The sequence below is a fragment of the Parasteatoda tepidariorum genome, chromosome 3 (assembly GCF_982258835.1).
Source record: "Parasteatoda tepidariorum strain Cologne lab strain chromosome 3, Ptep-v5.0, whole genome shotgun sequence".
Taxonomy (NCBI): domain Eukaryota; kingdom Metazoa; phylum Arthropoda; class Arachnida; order Araneae; family Theridiidae; genus Parasteatoda; species Parasteatoda tepidariorum.
Window position 1 is genome coordinate 69,026,163 of NC_141757.1, and position 22,427 is coordinate 69,048,589.

At 29.2% G+C, this 22,427-nt stretch overlaps 1 protein-coding gene across 1 annotated transcript in view; it reads right to left on the reverse strand.

Moving 5' to 3' along the window:
- Nucleotides 1-788: 788 nt before the first annotated feature.
- Nucleotides 789-22,427, reverse strand: part of LOC107454180 (uncharacterized) — a 39,198-nt gene continuing 17,559 nt past the window's right edge. The window contains exons 5-18 of the mRNA XM_016071274.5: nucleotides 20,455-21,619; nucleotides 18,358-18,401; nucleotides 17,660-17,765; nucleotides 15,921-17,003; nucleotides 14,404-14,644; nucleotides 13,778-13,847; nucleotides 13,226-13,275; nucleotides 12,362-12,448; nucleotides 11,029-11,132; nucleotides 10,491-10,566; nucleotides 8,907-8,995; nucleotides 7,728-7,943; nucleotides 6,296-6,468; nucleotides 789-1,138 (exon numbers count right to left, since the gene is read on the reverse strand). Coding sequence (XP_015926760.1) covers nucleotides 1,051-1,138; nucleotides 6,296-6,468; nucleotides 7,728-7,943; nucleotides 8,907-8,995; nucleotides 10,491-10,566; nucleotides 11,029-11,132; nucleotides 12,362-12,448; nucleotides 13,226-13,275; nucleotides 13,778-13,847; nucleotides 14,404-14,644; nucleotides 15,921-17,003; nucleotides 17,660-17,765; nucleotides 18,358-18,401; nucleotides 20,455-21,619 — 3,592 coding nt within the window. The 3' untranslated portion in view covers nucleotides 789-1,050. The remainder of the gene's footprint in view (nucleotides 1,139-6,295; nucleotides 6,469-7,727; nucleotides 7,944-8,906; nucleotides 8,996-10,490; nucleotides 10,567-11,028; nucleotides 11,133-12,361; nucleotides 12,449-13,225; nucleotides 13,276-13,777; nucleotides 13,848-14,403; nucleotides 14,645-15,920; nucleotides 17,004-17,659; nucleotides 17,766-18,357; nucleotides 18,402-20,454; nucleotides 21,620-22,427) is intronic.

A 22,427-nucleotide genomic window follows, 5' to 3' on the forward strand; every position in this document is an offset into this window, starting at 1 on the left:
CAGAACACAATCATCCCTGCCAATAACTAAAATAACAGATAACAATGGGGAAAAAAAAAAGATTTTAAACCACGCACCACAAACTCCACACAATGGACACTGCAGATTTTCCAGAGATAAGCTAGTTTTGTTTTCAAAGTTAGTTTCGATTTCAGCAAACATTTTCACAGCTTAGTGCAAAAAATATGTTTTGGTACATTTTGTTGCAATTGTCACAGCTGTATCATCCCTGATATAATAAAATTTTTTAATCATCCATAGATTTTTAAACTAAAGCCAAACATTGTAACTCATACAGTATAATTTTAATTATAGAATATAGTATAGTATATTATATTAATTATCGAATATAGTATTATAATATAGAATTATTCTCTGAAATAGACTATTTAAATAAATTTGTGGCTAAATTGACCAATAAAAAATATTTTTTCCGAAGTTTTCAATTCCCTCTCCATGAAAATTAGTAATTATTATTTCACTGAGCCACAAGAAAAGTTTTTTGATTTTGAAAAACCATCAAAACTAAATATTAAAATCTAATTGCGATAACAAACAAATTGGCTTCATTGCAGAAGTATTGAAATGGCAAATAACTTAAAATAAATTTGGCACCAAAACTCTTAGGACGGTTTCAGTATACAAGCATATGATTTGTATACTTATTAAAATATATAACGTTATTTATAATATTATCTTAGCAAATAAATATAATATTGCCACTTACTAAGAATATTTTTAAGATGAGATAATGAATTGTTTAATTATTATAAAGATTGAATACATACTAAAACTCTTTTTCTGTAACAAAATACACCTTATAGATGAACAAAGGTATTGAGGCAAAAGAAGGCAAGTTTTTATTTTTGATCTGAGCACAGCCCCAAACCTGCAGTATTTTAAAATCTTGGCAACAATACAAAATGAGCAAATATTCAATATCGAATGACTCTAGGACATTCATGATTTTTTTCCCAACAATGTGGAATACAAATTGATAAATATATTTATATATATATATATATATATGTATCTTAAAAAAAGTTCCATTCAACTATCATACTTGTTCTTCTTGTCACTATCCGGTTGTCTATGGCTCTTCATGTGCGCACTGCGACTCTTCACTTTATTAAATATTCTAAAGAGAAAAAAAAATATTTATGTTTTGAACACTTATTTTTACTTAAGGGTTGTACAAAAAATAATAAAATACAAAAAATAAAAAAGAAGCCTTAAATACTTGTAGAAGGTTCCTCAGGTACAAAAAGCGCTTTTAAAAATCGCAATTAAATCTTTCCTTTATAAAATCAAATGATTAAAAGAGAGACAAAAATATCAAAGTTAAGATGCTTTATCATTGAATCTAGTAAGCCCACCACATGAAAAACTTAATTAGTGAACAGGGTTCCCACTCTATGATGAGATTAAAATTCAAGGACTTTCCAGGACTTTTCAAGGACCTCAACAAAATTTTTCAAGGACCTTAATCTAAGACCAATTTTAAAAATTATTCTCTTCTATTTTACTAGAAGCAACAATGCTTGTTGTGGCAATAATTAATTTCAAATATAATACCTAAATGCTTTGCCTATATAGAGAGAAGAGAGTATATGTATTATGGACTAAAATTTATATATTTTTAAAAACAACCCTACTGGTTTTACAGATTAATTCACAAAATCATTTTCAGCACAATCTATCACTAATGGTAATGAGGTGTTAATGGTGAAATCCTTTAATCCTGTGTATTTCCATGTGAAGGCTGCATGAAAGACAGAGCTAAATCTTAGGTATTCCATAACCCCCTCCTCTCCTCGATTAAGCATCGTTTCTGAAATTATTCATCCATAATTTACACAACCTTCTCTAAATGTTATGCAGCAACAATTCTTTCTGAAAATAAAAATTAGAAGGAACATATCCCATTTTCACCATGTTTAAAAGCATTATTCGTTATGTGTAATCCACAACTGCCAATGAATATGACCTGGTGGGAATATTTCTCTTTTAATTCACACTGAAGCTTCTAATAGAATTTCCAATTGACATAGGGTTCATCCATGGATAATTGAAGTATTTTAGAGAGTTTTTAACCATCATCCATGCATTTGTAAAAAGAGGACTGTGATATAACGTATAATTTTTCCTCCTTTTCCTTTCTTCACTCAGATACTTCCCAAAATCACAATTGGCCAAATAAATGATAACCAGTTAACAACACAAATATTTATTAACAAAGGAAAAAAAATGAAGTTTGAAGAAAATTAATATAACCAATCCACCTAAACAATTCGCTTCTGCTTTTTTCCTCCTTTTCCCTTCTTCATTCAGGTACTTCCCAAATTCACAATTCTTAATTGTTTTTCATAAACAGAATATGATAAATCTCATACCTTGATTTATGCTCTGGTTCTCGAAAGAGAGCGTGCTGTGATATAACGTATAATTTTTCCTCCTTTTCCCTTCTTCACTCAGATACTTCCCAAAATCACAATTGGCCAAATAAATGGTAACCAGTTAACAACACAAATATTTATTAACAAAGGAAAAAAAATGAAGTTTGAAGAAAATTACTATAACCAATCCACCTAAACAATTCGCTTCCGCTCTCCATCAGAGCGTTCCCTCCTCTGTCTTTTTACAACATCTACCTTGATGACAGCGCCATCCCAACATGGAGGCATGACAAGGACAAAATATTTTCTGCAGTTCCATGACCCATAAATTGGGAGGTAAGATACTTAGTGCAAACTTTATTATCAATTCCTTACAATAATGTCCATCTGCTTAGATTGTAGAGACTGATTTAACGTCTCATCAAAGAGTACAGTGTAGCAATCAACATTCTTCAGCTCATTTATAAGAATCCCTTTGAAGTATAGTGCCAATCCAAAGGAGCCCAAATAGGCTCACTTTGTGGCACTACAAAAAAATTGTCTCGCTATACAGCTATCAGCAAACATTTTGGAGAACAATTTACTAATCCCTTCACAGGAGTTACATGAATAATTACTAGTGATGCACTTCAGACTCCAGAGAATTTCAGCATCAAGCACATTCCTTTTGACCAGATAAGAAGACAATGTTACCTCGGCCACTAAAGTTTCTGCTTCACATGGGGCACATGATGTTGAAGGAGTATTTACACCAGATGAATTAGATGTTGATGTCTTTGGAAAAAGAGAACTCAGGGCATGAGACTGCTTTTTTGTTTTACCTTTCTTTGATGTGTGATTTCAGAGCAGATTCTTCCATTTTCGCGATATCGATCTCCTTCATGCATAATCGGCACTTGGCTCTGAACTTCTTTTCGGGCATCGATAAAATCCATTCTTAATAAGCTTGATTATCCATCCATTGGGGATTAAAATAGCACTTCCCAGGCATAACTAGTCTAAACTACATAACACAAATACAAAGCCGTGCCTTTGCGAATACGCTTTACAATAAAGTTTTGAAATGACGCAAACGTAAGGACAAGTGCGGATGGTAAAACGGCAAATTTATTGAAAACTACAAGGTACATATTGTTATGAAATTCGAGAGTATTCCAGTTTCGATAAGAAAAAAGAAGATCTAAGCATATGCGACAGAAGATGAAGCGGAGTCTCGCCCCGAACGCATTGATTGTTTGCTGTGCTCCGCGCGCTTGGCAGACACCAAGACGCTAGGCCCGGTTAGAAACGGTGGCGTTAAAAACCACATGAGAGAGCTCGGGAACAAAACAGAAAGAACGAGAAATATCCGCGGGTGTTTTATAAAAAGGGCCTCCAGCAGTATTGGACAAATTCAAGGACCTATCAAGTTTTTCAAGGACCTAAGACGTTTTTCAAGCACTTTCAAGGACCTAAATTTAGCAAAAAAAAATTCAAGGACTTTCAAGGACTCTCAAGGACCGTGGGAACCCTGGTGAATGATTGCAAAGTTTAGGTATTATGGTACAGAACTATAAATAGAACATTACACTAACATCATCATCTTTCCAACAATCTGAATGATTAGAAAAGAGGTTGTGGCAGCCGCTCAAATTTAATGCACAATGGGGGAAAAGCGTGTAATGCAGCGTGGAATGGAAAAAAAAAAAAAAAATCGGGGGGAGGTAGATTACACGTGTCCATTATATTGATAGACATTTAGGAGATTTTTGGTTGGATTCCAGAGATACAACCAGAAATCTGGTTTCCCGAATAATGCAGGCAAGGTGGCACATCTTAGTTTTGGTCCTATTACTATTGCATCCTTGTTAGATACAATAGTTAATTCAATCTTGCTCTTTTATCAAGATATGACATTATCATCCTTTTGTTATTTTCAGAGCAATCTCATATAATTCCTGTTCTAATGAGAAATATTTTTTAGCTTTTTAAACAAATATTCAAGGAAAATAATTTTTTACTAAACTCTTAGAAAAACAAATTTATTGAAAGATTTTTTTCTTTTGAAATTGACATTCATAATTAATTGAAAGATGAAATTCTATCAGCCCATTTTTTCAAGATAGATTTTCATTTTAAAGACAGGAGAGTGGAACCTATGCCTCTCAGTAATAAAAGGGACTATTAGGCAACATCTAGGAAAATAGAGACTTACTGGTACCCTTAATATATGCGGTGGTTTCAGATTTTAAGTGTTTGCATTCACTATAACACTAACAGTATTCACTACAAGAAAATTAGGCTTGATTGAGATTCTCCCTGCTTTTTTATAAAGTATCAATGTTTCACAACCAGTAAATGATTGATTTTATTACTGGTGTAATGGTCGACTTGCTGTCTCCGATTGTAATTTACAGGTTGAAATAGTTGACAAACACACCAGAAAATAGGATAGCTTTTTAAATTTTTCTTATTGAACATATGATGATTAAAGTCTTTTTAACTTGTAGATAGCTTTAAAATAATGAAATAGAGTTTTTAATAAAAATATGGGTAATTTGAAATGTCATAATTAGAACTAACAATAATTATTTTAAAGTTCCACTTTGTAACCAATACCAATATTAAAGAGACTTTGCACTTTCGCTCAACATCCCACATGTTCAAGCATGCAAGTTTTACCAAAATTTGTAGGGAATAGAAATATTTCAGCAGTAACTACTTAGTGTAAAATATACATATAAGAACAGTCAAGACGCTACAAAGTTCTTTTACCTAAATTTTTGTTCAATAAGAAAAAATCATAAATGTATTAAAATATTGAGAATTTAATTTATTATAAAAAAGACGTGAATTAAAATGAAGTTAATACAATGGGAAGATAAAATCTATCTTTTCAGTGAGTTACTTCAATGAAAAAGGAATATGCATTTTTATACTATGCTTGGAAAGTTAATACTACAGTACTTTTGCTTTAAATAATAAAAAATCAAGCAATTATAATTTTATGAGTTAATTTTTAATTTGATTTTTGTTTGGTTAATTTAAAAATTTTTATGTTCTATTTTAGAGTTAACTGTAATCCTATGTTATGCGTTATTTTGCACTTAATTGCTTAAAAAAAATCATATGAATTTGTGACCATATGGATGTTTGTTGATATAGGGTCACTGGACTGGACTGTGTAGGGGTCAGGCCTTGAATCAGGAAGATTCCGGATTCGAATCCTGAGCAAGGCATGGATGTTGTTTCATTCTCTGTACTATCTGTCCTTACTGTGGGAGCAATGTTGGCCCTAAAAGAGTGGCCAACAAATCTGCCCTGTAAATCCAGGAATCGACGAAATGTTAACACGGGTGGGCATTGGAAATAAAAAAAAAAAAGATATAGGGTCAGTCTTGGGAGCTAAAAGTAAGAAAGTAAAAAAAAATAAAAGATACTAGAACATTTTTTTTTAGTAAAAGTCTGGGTAAATTACAATATTTATTTAAAACAAATACAAAAATAACTTTTTTACTTTGTAGTTTATGATTTGTAGGTTATGACGCCCGGTGGCTGAGTGGTAGCGCTTCACACTCCTGTGCCACAAGTCCTGGGTTCGATCCTCGGGCCGGGCAAGGTTGACTTAGCCTTTCATCCCTTCAGTGGGTCGATAAATGAGTACCAAGCTGGCTTGGGAACTAAATACTGGGGTTCCGCGCTCGGCTGACCACCTGACCGGAACATCTGCTTCTGCACCCCAAGGTTAAGAAAATTGAGATGGGCACAGTAGGCCTTGGCCCTCTACGCGCTGTCGTGCCACTGAGTTTTTAGTTCATAATTTGAATGATAAGTTAACACTGATTTAAATTTTAGTTACCTGGAGTTAATTCATACCAGAAGCTAACAGAAGCAATATAATCATGTGAAAAAGCACTTACTTGCCACAGATTTTACATGGAAATTTTTCTAAAGGTTCTGGAGTGAATTCATAGGTCGAGGTAATTCCAGTTCCATTGTAAGTAGAAGTAGAATAAGACGATGCTGTTGTGGTAAAACATGTCTTAACTTCAGAAGCTGTTCCATTAACAGTAATATGTTTTTCCGATGATTCCTGAAATAATTTTTATAAAATTTTTAAAACACTTCTGTTGAGGAAAGGGAACTCATAATGGAAGGTACAATTTTTCAGCAAAGGTAGAAATTAAGAAAATTTAGTTATTGATTCAAAAGACCGGGAACTAAAAGATTGATTTCGTTCATAATCATTTTCACAAGTCCATTCACATGCTATTGTATTGTTCTATTAGATAAAAAAAAACTTTATAATTTATGAAACATAATAAATTTAAAAATCACAATGTATTGAAAATAAAGCTTTATGTAACAAAATTTTATCATATTTCTCTGAATGGGTAAAATGTTATGTATTTCACACAAGTAGAGCATTAACAAATTATCATGAACAGACAAATTAACAGGAATAAAAAATAATTAACACTAGGAAACAAAAAAAAAGTAGAATTATTAAAATGAATTTAGAGGCAAAATTACAGAGAATGTGTATTATTCAAAAGTATAAATATGCTATTTTGTGACAGAAGCACAGACCAACACACTAAACAAAAAATTCAAATAAGTATACCTAGGGGTAATTGTGAGCCCAAGTCAAAATTCTGGAAAATTTCTTGGAAAAAAAAAAAAAAAAAAACAGTTTACATTGAAAATTAGAAAAAAATTTAAACAAGTTTTTTTCTTTCCTTTTTCTCAATATTACTTAGTTTACTTAAAATATATTTAAAATTTTACACATACCTATGATGACCTGGAGAAGCAATTAAAATTTACAAATATGTCTTTCTTTTTTGAGTTTATGATTATAACAACTATTTACTGATAAAAAATGAATATTAATCATGAATATAAGCTTATAAAGTATCTCTCTGGTTCTCCCTTACAAACAAATAAAATAAACTGTGTTTTTATGTTCCACCTTTGAAAATTTAATTTCCGGAAACTTCTGTGAGCAATGATTTTCTGAAACTTCTGGACCTTCGATCTCCGTAAAACTTCCGGAGCACAATCAGCTCTGTATACCACCCCTTTACACTTGATTGATGGTAATTGGTTTGGTGACTATGACTTTTCATTGTGGTTTAAGTCAAATTTTAGCCGCCTTTGATCAATAGATTACTATTCATTTTGAGCCCTGTTTAGTGTACTCATTAGTAATACCTAATGAAGCATTTGAGTAAAAAACAATTTTATAAATAAATAACAAGTGCTATCTATGCTTTTATTCAATTTTGTCATGCATTTTTTATGTAATGTTGCACTTAAAGTTAAATTTCATAAAAACTAAGTAAAAATTACCTCTGCATTTTTTCGACCATTAACAGTAGGAGGAGATGGATTTCTTTTATTTTTTTCCTCATTCTCCTGCATATCTTCTTTGGACCTTAAATTATAATAAAGACTTTCTTGTTCCTTTCTTCTTCGAATAAGCCTGATTCTCTTATATTCATCAGGACAAACTTTTTTCCACAAATAATAAAACTGAATACACTGCTTAACAGATTTTGTTGGAATCTGGAAAAAAAATTAAACTGCTAAATTTATTTAAATAAAGAAAGTGAAGAATTGTCATAAGAAAAATTTAAAATAATTTCGAAATAAAATTTTATTTAGTATGGTTCTTTTTTTGTACCTTCATCAAAATATTGAGACATAATATGTACTGTTAGATTATTATTTACTGAAATTGTATTATACACCGCTATTTAATCAATGTGAACTTAATTAGGGTTGGTAGTCCAAAGTAAATTAAAAATTAAGGACTAAATTTCCCCTAAATTTAAGGACAATTATAGAACACTGAGATTTTCTAATGGGAGTAATTTGTAAAATACGGACATGAATTAGGAGATACACAATTGTTGATAGATTTAATAGTACTTGTACTTAATAGACTTAAAAAAAAAAAAAAAAATTAAAAAGACGGGAGAGTCTAAAGACGGAAAATCATTAAGTATTAGCAAAATATGAGAATTCTGTTTAAAACATTATGGTATGATAGTGATTAGATTGTAGGGGGGAAAAAGGTTTTTTTAAATATATTTCTCCAACATGGAATGTTTTCATGCAATCAAATCACAGGTTATTGTCACCAACAATGGAAATAAATTAATTCCAAACTTGAAAAGCTATAAAGACTTCGGCATTAATTTTGTGATGAACTTTATCGCATAGCATATAATGAAATTTCAAATTTCTTTAAACCTTCTTCAGAAATGTAATAATATTTATTCTTTCTTCCTCCTAACTTCAACAAAAATGTGGAAAATTCTTAAATTATGGATTTCATTTAAGGATTTTTTAAAAAAATAATTAAGGACACTTTTTTTTAAAGGAAACTAAGGTACTCTGAATTGGAAAGGACAGCCTTGAGCCCTGCTTATTACATTATTTCGATAAACTTCTGAAGAGAAATAAATTAAAAATGTTTGACATTGATGGTAGTTGAAATGTCGATAAAAGTTCCTCATTACTTACATCTTTGGCAATACTGAAGAAATCTTTGTCACATCTAAGTAGTCCTTGATGATAAGCTTCAATTTCTTCTGGGCTCCATTGATCATTTTCTAGAAAAACATTTATATTTCAAATCAAGAAAAAAAAAATAATACATCAGATATTGTTTTTAAAAATAATACAACAAATATTGTTTTTAAGATATAACATAGAATATAACTATTTTAAATTTTATATTTTAGAAATACATTGCTGTTAGCTTATATTTGTTTAAAACCAGAAATTGTGTCTAAGAGCATTGAAAAGTTGTTGAATACTTGACAAGTTTTAATACTATCACAATGTATCTTTTATCACCTGAAATGAACAGTTGTTTAAAACTCAACTGGATGAGTGAGGTTGATCCTCTCAATATGCTATTTTCATTATGCAAAATTAACATTCAGTTAAACTTAAGAGGTATTGATATGCTATAAGTTAGAAATTGTTAGCTACTAATATCAGCTAGGATACTAGAATTTTTTTCGCTTAAAAGGTGCTTCACTACATTAAAATTATAATGTTAAAGGACTAAAAAGAGGAAAAATATTTTACTGCTGTTTTCAAGTAGCCTGTCACAGTCCCTTGCATGCACCGAAAAAATTTCAAGAGTTTTTCTCAAAGCTAAATTTTTCAAATCAGTAATACTCACAAACAAATCTTCGAGTAGTTTCAAATTTAAACGGCAAGTTTAAAATGTTATTATTTATCAAAGTATGCACATTTGTTGCATTTTAATGCATATTTTTTTTTGCAAAAAAAAAAAAAAAAAAAAAAATTTCTTGGAAATTTTGAATAAAAAAAAAAAATTAAAAATTTTTTTCATACATTTGTAGCCATTTGCTACTATATTACATACATATAATTGAAATAAAAAAATTTTCATTCTAATTTAAAAACTTAAGCTAAAACGAAAGCTTTCCAGATTAAAAGTCTAGTTCTGCTATACATCCTAAAAAGAGAGAAATACTGCACAGTTACCATTTTTTTTACATTGTGTTATTTTTAATATTCCTAAAACTTTAAAAAAATAAAATTATTCAGCTTCATGATATTTCATAGAACTAAAACTAGTCTGAATGAAAAATTGATACAAAAACCATTGTTTCCATTCAAGATACCACATTAACAAATTGATAATTCAAATGTGCAACATAATTTCAAGGAAAAAAAATGCTAATGTGTTTTAGATGAAAATTTTAAAATTTAAATAAATGCATTTCAATTGCTTCAATATTACCTTTCACAGTGCAATAGTCGAGAAATTAGCAATTTCATATGGAGATTTCAGGGCAAGCAACTGACTGAGTCAGTATCTTTCTTTTTCTTAAAATTAATAATAATTTTTTTTAAAAAAAAAAACCCCAACAAATTAACACTAGTTAACAGCTGTTTTTACTCGAAAAAAGTTCAAGCAGTTTTGTAAATCCTTAAGATGTAGAATTCATACTCTAAATAAGTTTTGCCATTCAACATTTATATTGAATATTAGGTAAGAAAACAATATTTGACTGTCTCAATTATAAAATATAATCTGTAAAGGTAAGTCTGGGAAAATAATTTTACCTGAATACTGAAAGGTTAAAAGTGGATGCTTCGGTGACAGTTTTGGGCCAGTATCCATTAAGCTTAGAATTGCATCCTGAAATTAAAAAAAAATATATATATATATTATAAGAAACAAAATGTTGCAGACTGCTATCAACACTGAATACTAACATACTTGATAAGTTTTTACTAAAATTGGTTTTGAATTACAAGGAAGTTAACATTATTTTAGTATATATAATTATGTTTAGCAAATAAAAAGTTTGTTTTTCATAATGGAAAACCCAAAATACAAGCAAATAGATGAGAAAAAGTAGGATCTATTTAACTAAATTTACAAATCACTACTTTAACATATTTACAAATAATGTATAGAGAAAATAAATAATATTAACATATATAGAAAATAAATAAATGAAAATTTCTTTTCCTTTTCAAGAAGCTTTAGTACACTTTGAAAGACAGCCTGATCTGTGCATTGGTTGCAACCAACATGTTAGAAACCTGATACAATGGATTATTAATTATTACTAATTTTGCTAATCATGTTACTTACTTTAATTTTTCCTTTACACATCTGAAGCAAATGCAATGCATACTCCTTATTTCTTCCACCACCAGGAACAACTGCAGAGCAGGATAGTTCTAAATACATCTCGACTAAATAAAAAAACAAAACAATAACATATATTTAATATATTTCAATGACTTTATGGTTTACAATTGCTACAAATAAGAATGAAATCATGACCTCTCAACATAACCATACAACAAGTGATCAGGGAAAATAAAATACACTTTTACACTGATATACATTTACATGACTATATAATTTTTTGTATGACCAGAGAGATTTTGGTATCCTATTTTAAGAATTTAAAAAAACAAACAAAAAACAATTTGTTAACTTTTTCCTGCGTCTTTCGAGCAGGAACTCATATCAGATATCTACTGCAACAGGCTGATTAGAAGAATATCAAAATACATTGTTATTGACCGAAAGAAAAAAAAGAAAAGAAAAATCATTGCACTTTTTTAAGGTTAATGAGTTCAAAATCAGCAGCATTTCAACTGAGATTTTAAAACTAATTCACTGAGCTTTTCCCGTTTTTCCACTTCACATTAAAGTGAAATGATTAAAAATTTATTTTCTGCAACAGCATAGATGATCTTATGAGAATAATAATTTTATTTTATTCATAGTATTAAATGGCTGATTCATAATAGATTTTTACCAATCAAAGATCGACCTTGTAAATTTGGACCAAACGCAGAAGATAAGAGATCAAGCATAGGGAAAAGATTATTTTAAAGGAGAACTTTTTGAGTCTTAAATTAATCTTCATTTGCATTATTAATAAGTTACCCATGTTTCATTAACTAATGTGGATACTTTACAAAAGCATTAAGGTTGGGTGAGGCGGAATAGTACACAAATTTGCCAGCTATTATCAAGATTTCCCATAACAAATCATACCTCTGAGGGTACTGATCCAGGAGTTTCCTTGTCTTCTGGATTGGTTCAAAATTACAAGGCTACGGAGTTTAACATTAGTAGTCGTAAACCCAAAATTGTTCAATGACGGTTATAAAAAAAAAAAAACTTAAGTAGCAAAAAAACCACCGGATATATCGCCCCGTAACAGTAAAGGTATTTAAATGAAAAATAATGTTTTTTGTATTTGTAAGTGAGAGAATGAAATTTCATAAATTTCCAAAATATTTATTTCAAATAATATTTTAAACTTATGAGATAATGTAATAAAGATATCTTCAAACTATATATTGAATAAATAACTTATTTATTTTTCCACAGAGAAAACTGAAATATCCTCTATTTATATCATTTTAGCCTATTTGCAGAGAATTACTTATCCAAATAAAATTACCTTCTTCTTCAGAAAGAGAATCCATAGTAGAAGGATCCCAAACTTTATCAGCTTTATGTTTTACAAGCAGTGCATCCTTGAAATTCGCTATAATAAGAAATTTATTTTATGAAATAAAAAAAAAAGTTTCATAAATATCAATGCTTTAAAATGGCTTAATGAGATCTTAAAGATGAAATTACAGCTTTTGAATAAGGCTCAAACTTTTTTTATCAACATTTTCAAAGACGAAATATCTTCAGTATTCCAAAAAAGTAAGTAATAATTAAAAAAAAATGTTTTCAACAGTTTGTTATATATGTAAGTTAAACTATGCTGCATAAGGTGAAGAAATTTGTCTAAATTAATATGCATTGTTGTAATTGCAGTTTTTATTATACAACGCTAAGGGGCTATAAAAAAAAAGTTAAATGAGATATTCTCATGAATCATTAGTTGAACAGTTTTATTTAAAATTAATGTTTGAAAATTTTAAGTATGAGTGAATAAAAATCAACAACAATAAAATTTGTAGAGTTTGCCTACTTTTCTTTTCACATTGTGTATGGATCCTAGAATTAAATAAAAAACAATAACAATATTCTACCAAGGCAAACAATAACCTAAAATCATATTTAATGTAGCTCAAGTACTTTTTCCTTCAATAAACTTTCCTACATTAAGAAATAATATGTACAAATTGGATCATTTAAAAATTATTTACAAGTCAAGCATATTATATTTTAAAATCTTATAAAATTCTAAAATTAAGAACAAAGAAATAAGTTTTTTCTGTGAATAACTATGCATACATAATATCTAGAAAGTTCTAATTATTTTAAAGTGGGTGTAAAAAAGAAACAAATGTATGTTATTCATACTTACGATTAAAAGGTGGTATTTTTGCTTGATAATTAGAGCCAATATTTACATGCCTGTGAAAAAAAGAAGATACAATTTATTACAAAAATGCCATTTTACATTAATATGCATCATAGTTAGATACAAAACGTAAAAGAGAAAAAAAAATTTGAGATAGATTTTATGGGCAGCATTATATTTAAAGATGGAAATACTTGGGATAAAAGTATTGTGAGATACACAATTTTATAGAAAGTTTTTTCATTTCACCTGTTTGTCACTATAGGATGAATGAAAGCTATGCCCTTATGACTATTTTGTCTGTATATTTTCTCTTGTTATTGAATTGCTTTAATTTTTATTATGTATTCAACAGTTTATGCATTTAATCACATGTAAAAAAGAAATAGAATTTTTTTGTTAATAAAAATAGCTAACAAAAGTTTATTTTTAAAGTAAATAAAAAATTTTTTTTGGCAGCTTTGAGGATTATTTGTCATGAATCACATATTTCTGAGGGAAATCAAGAGCTTACAGTGCAATTTAAATAGAAATATACAAGAGGAAATAACTTACGGAAGTATATCAGATTCAGGTGCTTCGGTTATATCTTCTTCAACTTCTGGTGTACATTCTCCTACACTCACTATGAGAAAAAAAAAAGAAACACGTATAATGAATTATATTTTCAAGTGAAAAAGAAGAACAAATGACTTAAAGTTGAACATTAATTACAAATATTGAAAACAATGCTACCTCCTACAAATATACACACATACATGTAATGGTAGCTTTTTATGAAAAAAAAATTTAGACTATATTTAGTTTGGGTTCAACAGTACTCTAATTTATAGTAACTTTCTTATTTTGTAGTAGCAATTTATTACTAAGTATTAAATTCTTAGGATATAATACTTATGATATTACATAGATGGATATAATTTTATACTTATTTTTTAGACTTTGGACTATTTTCATTTTTAGACCAAAACTAATTTTTGTAGAGTAATAAAGAACAATAAAAATTTCATAATTTAAAAATTGTTAGATTTAATAGAGTTCGGGAAATAAAAAAAAAGAAAATGGTACCACAAAATAAAAAAAAACATGAGAATTGTTTAAATAAAAAATAATCATGCTCTGCTTTAAAATAATGACAAAAATAAATACAATAAGAATTTATGTATACATAAACTAATTACTTTTATGGCTTAATCCGAAGCTTGGAGTTATTGGTGCAGATTTAGGAGTCAAACTACCAGATCCACTGAGAATGTGCCAAAATAAACCAGAGCCACTTCGTACTGGACTAAGCATTGGTGGAGGAGTATATGGAGGAGGACTGAGTTTCTTGTGGTCTGGATTAGAGGGATCCCACAAGCGGGGCGAGCGAAGTCTACTAGTATAACCACAAGTGTTCACATAGGGGGGAATATATAACGGCTAAAAACAGATGAATATTAATTGTCACAAAGTATAAATCATCCATTTCATTATAAAATGCGAATACGAAAATTTCAATGACCTAATAATTTAAACAATATACATATACATATATATATATATATACACACACACATACATGTTTTTTCACTTTTATGTTTTAATACCAGACATAAATAAAGATTTCTTCCATTTTGCTTTTTCATACAATCTTGCTCACTTTAACAGCTGAAAAATGTCCTTCCCTCAAAAATGTTTTGTTATGATAGCGTTAGACTAGTAATTTTTAAAAGCTTTATAAACAGTGAATATTTGCATCTTAAATATTAGCAATTAGGCTATATATTTGATTATATAATTATAAAATTTGAAACTTCTGAAAAGTAATTAATAACCAGCTAAAAGACAATGTCTGTGTATAAATTTTCTTCAAAAAAAAAAGTGAACTAAGCAATACTGGAAATAGCAACCAACTATCAAAAAGCAAAAATATTAATAGGAAATTAAAGTGGAATCACTGACATATATGGCAACATCGTCATGGAGGAAACGAATGGGAACATTGGTGCTATTTAAAAGGAAGAGAACATATTTCAATGTACTTTATTTCTCAGAAGAAATAAAAAAACATTAAAAAATCGCAAGTATTTGAAAATTTTGCATTCCTTATATTAAATATTTGCTTTCGAAAAAGGCATAAAAATTTGAAGGTTAAATAAACAAATTTAAAAAAAAAAATGCTTTGCAATAACAATCTGGCTCATATAAACATGAATAAATCTTTCTTAATTATTCCCTCATATTCAGTGTAAGCCAATTTCTCATTAAAAACCATTTTGAACATAGCCGTGAATTAAGTTCTCCAGTAAAGTTCACCTTCTTAAAGTTGCTAAGTAGTTGCTACATTTTGAAAGTGGTTTGCAGTCACTACATTTAAGAAAAAGTAGCTGTAGTTAACTACATTTGTAACGAAGTAGATGTAGTAAATTACAAAAATAATGCAGTTTCTCCGACTACTGCATAAAATTTAAATCTAGGAAGAGTTACTTTTAAGTAATGAATAATTTTAGTACTGCACAATCAAGAGCAGTTTAAAATAATTTTAACAGAAAACAAAAGAAAAAATCAATTTTTGAACTGCAATACTGCTGCAAGGGAGAGTTTATAGAGGGAAAAAATTGAATCATAGCCAAAAGAATTTTTATTTATGTAATTGGAATAATATGCCCGATCAAAACTAAAACCAAAAGATAGGATGAAAGTAAGTAAAGATTACCTCAGGTCTACGCTTCTTTTTGAGTTTCATAGGACTTGTAGGAAGACTGGTAGGACTTAAAAAGACATCATCATCGTTGCTATCATCACCAGTTTTTATCTTATCCCCATTAACAGGTTTGATTTCTGTAGGAAGAGCGGCTGAAGATGTAACTATAGAAGCAAATTGCATCATTTCAAGCTCACTAACTGAGATATCTGGAAAAGTTTGTCCAACTCCTAAATCATTGCTTGATCCATCAAAAAACACATTGCGCTCCAGACATTGAGTATCTAATTCAGATATATCTCTCATATTCATAATCATTGGCTGAGCTTCTGGTATATCTTCAGCAGACAAGACTGGCAAGGCAGTACCTTCTGGCGTTATGGCAGTAAGATTGTGATGATGCAACTCATTAGCAGCATCGTCAATGGCACTAGTCAAAGATGAGGTTTCAAGGGATTGGAATTTGGACAATTCATTCACAGACATTGTTGAAAGAGAATCAGCAAAATCTGAAAACGATGTGTCCATATTAAGTGATTCACCAGGATCAGATCCAGTTCTACATGTGCGTTTAGCAACAACCCTATTGCGCAACAAATCAGCTAGAGCACTAGTTGTAAATGTTGTACAAGGGCGTTTAGGAAGTATAAAATGATCCGAGTCTGAATGTCGTCGGTGCTTTTCGATGGGGGGATGAGGTACTCGAAATTGTTCTTTTAGGTTTAGTTTTTTAAATATATCACTTGTTTGCAAATTAAAATTATCTGTTAAAGAATTGAGATCAGATGCTTGACTAGAATCAGGAAAATTATTAAAATCAGTAGTCTCTTGAGAATTTGAACCAAGAATAGGAGGAGCCTGGGTAATGACATTTGTATTTTCTTGCTGATTAGTTAATTGTGCTATTTGAAAATCAAATGTCTGAGCTTGACTGGTAGTTATTGTTTGATTTTGCATTGAGTTCTGAGGCAAAAAGTTTCTTTTTTGATTAATTTTTTCCTCAATAAGTGCCCTAACATTTGTGCTTGCTGTTTGTAATGGTGGATGATGGGTTTGATTAGTAACTTTCTTTTCATTCTTTTTGGCTTCATTTTCCTACAAAAGAAATTAAAAATAATGGAATAATTTTATAAATTAATTGTTAAACATAGTAAAATTTTTTAAAATAAAATTAAGTGTATCATTAGGAAAAGTCAGCAGCTAGAATTGCACAGAATTCACAATTTAATGAATCATAATTACTTTATCTTCATATATCTATATCATACAACAGGCATTGCTGTTGTAAAAGTTTCAGATGTTTATGTGGAGAAACATTCTTCTCAGGACTAAAGATATATCTAATTATCTATTTTTTAGTTCATACATCCAGTTTAAAATATTATAGTCATTTATACTTGACTACATTACTTTCAGTATTATGCTTGAAGAATTATTAAATGATACGAAGATCATTAAAAGAAATAAATATTTAAATCAGAAAAATAATTTAAAACTAATTAATAAACACGTATTTAAATGTTTGAAGACAATAACTATGTTTAATTAATTTTTTTCATAAAAAAGCTACTTATGAAAAAATTTATACACTTATATTTTTAATTACAGAGGTTAATCTGAAATTTTTTTTCTTTACACACTGAAAATCTGTGAAAGGCTGTTACAATTTATACTTCAGATATTAAATTATAAAAAAAAACAACAACTAATAATTACAAACCTGAAAAGTACTATAATAAATTTAGACAAACCTTTTTAAAGTATCCACCATGGAGTCTCATGTGTCCATTCAAAGCAGGAATGTTTTTAAATTTTCTTTGGCACAGACTACACTCAACTGGTTTGGGATCCTGAGCACTAAAATTTAAAAGGAAATAAAAATGAAACATTTGCAGTTTACATCAACAATTTATAGTTTTATTAATATTTTCATCAATTAAACTGGAGTGTCTTGAAAGCTGCTTTTTCTTATATGGTGTCAGAGAGAAATTGCCACAAGATTACAAATGAGTATTGCCTCTGGGTAAAATTGTACAAAAATTTCTTTGCTATGCACTACTATTCCATTGAATAACATGGGGGAAATTTTTTGATGCATGAAAACTTTCAGCTATAAGTTTGGAAAGAGTCATAACTGCTGCTCAGAGTATAATAAAAAAATTCTGATAAACAACTAAATTAACAAAAAAATTCTTTTTTAATATAACAAGTCTGCTTTTACTAAGAGATTTTAATTTTTGCTTTATCATTTCGCATCCATGAAATTTGATGTACAACTAATTAGGGCACATATTTTACTTTCGTTTCCTATATCAAAATTATAAATATTATTCTTGAATACCTCCAGGAACATGCATATAGGTTTGAGTTTGAAATTAATAAAAAATTAATTTTATTGAAAAAAAAAACTTTTTAAAGTAAAATAAAGAAGTTAAATATTAAAACCTACCTGAATCTTGAAGATGAGTTTGCATTAGTACCCGCAAATGGTACCTAAAAACAAAAGAGTAAATAAATACACATTAATATACTACTGATGTAAAATATGTTTATAACTGGACTCATTGCTAAAATAATTTTTCATAATTTGAAAGGAGTTTTTTTAATTTATTTTTTTAGAATTTTACATTATAATTATTTTTTAGTTCTTTATTCTTAACTAAGCAATACATGAAAACAATTCTTTGATAGGAATAGTAGAAATTAAGTAACTAGCACAGAATAATCCTAATTATCTGACACCATTGGTATTAAGGGTGCATTGGGAAATGATCCCTTCAGTGGGCTGATAAAATGAGCTAAATACTGGCGATTCCGAGTTGGGCTGACCCCTCAACCGGAAGATCTGCTCTTGCACCTCAGATCCCAAAGGTCAAGAAAACTGAGATGGGGACACTAGGCCTTAGCTCTCTATGGGCTGTCCCGCCACTGAGTTTAGTTTAGACTATGTATATAATAAAGTTTCAAAAAAACATTCAAATGCATTTAATTTCTCTATCATAAATAATAATGAAATATGATTAAAATATTTTTGATATCGCAGTATTATTTATGATAGAAAATGTTTGTCGTTTTCAAGCAGCCAGATTTCGGATTCATCGAAACAATTCAATGATTCTTCTACTGATGATAACTATGAATCACACAGGATATCTATAATTCAAATCTAGGACTTCATTAGAAGTATTTTCTAGGCTTGGGATTTCTAATGTGAATCAAATATCTTCTTTCCAATTTAGTTATTTGACCATAGCTGTTTCCAGCTATTTTTTAAGTTCCTTTTTAACTGTTCCAGATTTCTGTTAAATAAATAACAACAACACTTTAATCACACAAGAATTCATAAAATGTTTTATATTAAGCTATATGTAACAATAACAGACTTGAAATAAAAGTTTTTTGACAAAATATTTCAACTCTCTAAATCATCCCTTGATCTATTGGCTGTAATAACAATAAAATCAGGGCCAAAGAAAACATTAAGACAGCATTTTTCAAACAAATTAGGACATTTTTGGAATATACATACTATGTAATGCATTTAAACATGACTAACTGAAAAGTATAAATTGAACCTATTGAATTTTTAGATTGATTTTGATTATTCTAGCCTAATTAGTTAAAATAAAAATTCTCAACTTATTTCTCATTACTATATTTTATTAAAATTAGAATAGATTAACACTATTTTATTAAAAGCCTTTTAACCTTTTCTTTCGTAGTACAGGATATGTACTTAAAAAAATAAGAACAGTCATTAATTTTACGAAACCAGATGTCCAAATTCTACAACTTAAAAATATTTTTTTAAGAAGAAGCATCATTATATAACTTGCTTTATAACAACTTGTAGTATTGATTTCAGTGATTAGATTTGCAAATAATAAAAAACAGCTGAATAGTTGCTGCTATAATAAATATCTGAAGCACGATTTAAAATAAATTTTACAAAAAGATGAAAATGAATGGAAATAGTTCTCTTGAAGAGAAAAGCCTGTATTGCAATTTTTTAAAAATCTTTTCATTATTTATTATTTTTTTAATTGCTTAGACACTTACTACTTGTATTTATTAAATGTCCAGGAATATTTTTAAATGCTAATAGAAGCCTATTAAAGAAATGGTTTTAATAAGATACTAAGTAAACATATGCCTTCAAATGAAAAAAGGCATGTTTACTTACCACCTGCATTACTAGCTTATTAGTGAGATTTTCAGAAATAGTTATGATAGAATAATCATCCATTTAAAAACTTAGAATATCAGTAATCAATAACATAAAATTTTTATAATCGTTCTTATAAAATCTTAAATACACTTTAAAGCAAGAAATCAATGGCAATTTTGCTTGCAGGAATATTGAAGTTACTAAAATAAATGCATTTTACATAAATTAAACATAAAGATGTAATTAACATTTTAGTTTAAAGTTAAAATACTTTACAATGAATCCTAGTATAATTAATGTAAATATCTTCATTCCATTCAGCAAATGAAAAGAACTTAATGCAAGTATTTATAATAAAAATTACTAGATTAGAATTACCTGAGACCATGAAGTCATTAGAACTGACTGTTGATTGGAATTTACTTGCTTTTGTTGTTCTTGCAATGAGGTTAAGTAAGTATGCTCCGATCGGGTATTGGAAATGCTTGTTGAGTTAACATCACTATGCTGCTTAAGATTAAGAAGTTGCTGGAGCAATGGGCTCTCAATTTGAGATCCATTAGTGGTTTCTTTCACTGTGGGTGTTGTTGGAACAGAGTTTGTGTTACTTTGATCAGAAGGTTCAATTTTTACGATTTGCATAGATGAACGTGAATACAGAGAATCTCCATCTTGTATACGAACAACAGTACCAGGAGCTGATTCAAACTGCAAGTTCATGGACCCTTGTGGTGTGAGGGCAACAATCTGCTTAGCTCCAGTTGAAGAATTTACAACTTCAAAGCAAGCCTCAGACAACACAGCTTCTTCAAGAGAAATCTGTTCTCTTGAATCTTGAGACCCATCGACTTTTTTAGGCTCTTGTTTTATTGAGAGCAACTGTGATTGAGAAAGCTCTGACCCTGATGAATTTCCTTGTTCTCCATTAGATGCTTCAAAGCTTCTTGATATCAACGCTGATTGTGTTTGATTTAGTGATTGAGAAGCTCCGAAATTTTGGGTTAGAAGCAAAGCACCCGTGTTGATTGTCTGTGGTTGCCACGAAGAAACAGAATTACTTTCTGATTTGGTAATATTCTTTGGTGATGTACCCTGTTGGTTCTTTGACTGCTGTTGGAATGTTAAAAACTGTAAGTGGGAAGTAGCTGTAGGTAAGACAGAACTAACAATAGAGCTAGCCGCTGTTCGAGAAGTACTTTCAGAATTAGTAGAAGTAACACGTGTGACGAGAGATGTAGTCGCCGATGGAGGTGGTGGTGCATATTGTATTCTGTTAACCAAAGAAGCTTCTGAAAAAGCAGGACTTGAACTACTTGTAATTACACTAGCTGGGAAAGATGATTGCACATTAAAACCCAAATGGGCTAGACCAGGTATCACAGACACCTGATTGCTTATGGATGTTGACAGACTGGATGATGTGTTGGAATGATGGTTTTCTTTATGTCTTCTTAGAGATCTCGCATCACAATAGCTCTTTCCACAACCTTCAGCATCACACTCAAAAGGTTTTTTGTTTCGGTGAGTAAGCATGTGACCATTCCTACAAAAAGAAATTTAATGGCTTTCAGTAAGAGAAGACATTAATAAGGCAAATAATTTACATTTTATATTTACAATAAAAAGTACAAGATAATAAAAAACAATTTTAGTTTTATGAGATTCAAATTGCATTAGAACCTGACAATATTTCTTTTGGGTCATTTTATTTTGTTAAGAAAAACAAGGAAATATCCTACAATTTTTTCTTTTTCGAGTTGCATGATTTAATCCAGAAAAAAAGCTGCAAAACTTTACTTTTTATTAAAATTTTAAATTCATTTTAGATTTATTAAATTTTAAAGTTTCATTTCACTGCTATTTCTATTGTTATTTATATAATCTCTTAAGAACGCCGAATTTTTTTTGGGATTATTTTAATTAGAGGACATAATATTAGTATTTATGTAAATTAATATAGAAATGTTTTAAAACTTTTCTTTAAATAGTTGTTTAATCTGTAGAAGGATAATCCAGTTATATTTCTTAAGAAAGAAGGAAGTGTTAAAGTTTGAGATTATTTTTTTAAGGCATTTGTTTATAATTTAATGATTGTGATTGATTCAAATTGAAAGGATTCAAATTAACTGATTGTTTCAAGAAACAAGTAACTCAAAAATTTCATTAATCTGGACCCACTTTCAAGGTATGTTTACATATCACTAAATAATGTAAAACAAATAAAATCAACATTACTAAACAATTAAAAGAGAAATTAAACAAAAGAATTTTTTTTATTAACCTATTTTGATTTTTTGCAAAGTTGGCAGGCACTTTACCCTTTTCAACTTCAAATCAAAAACCAGTGGAAA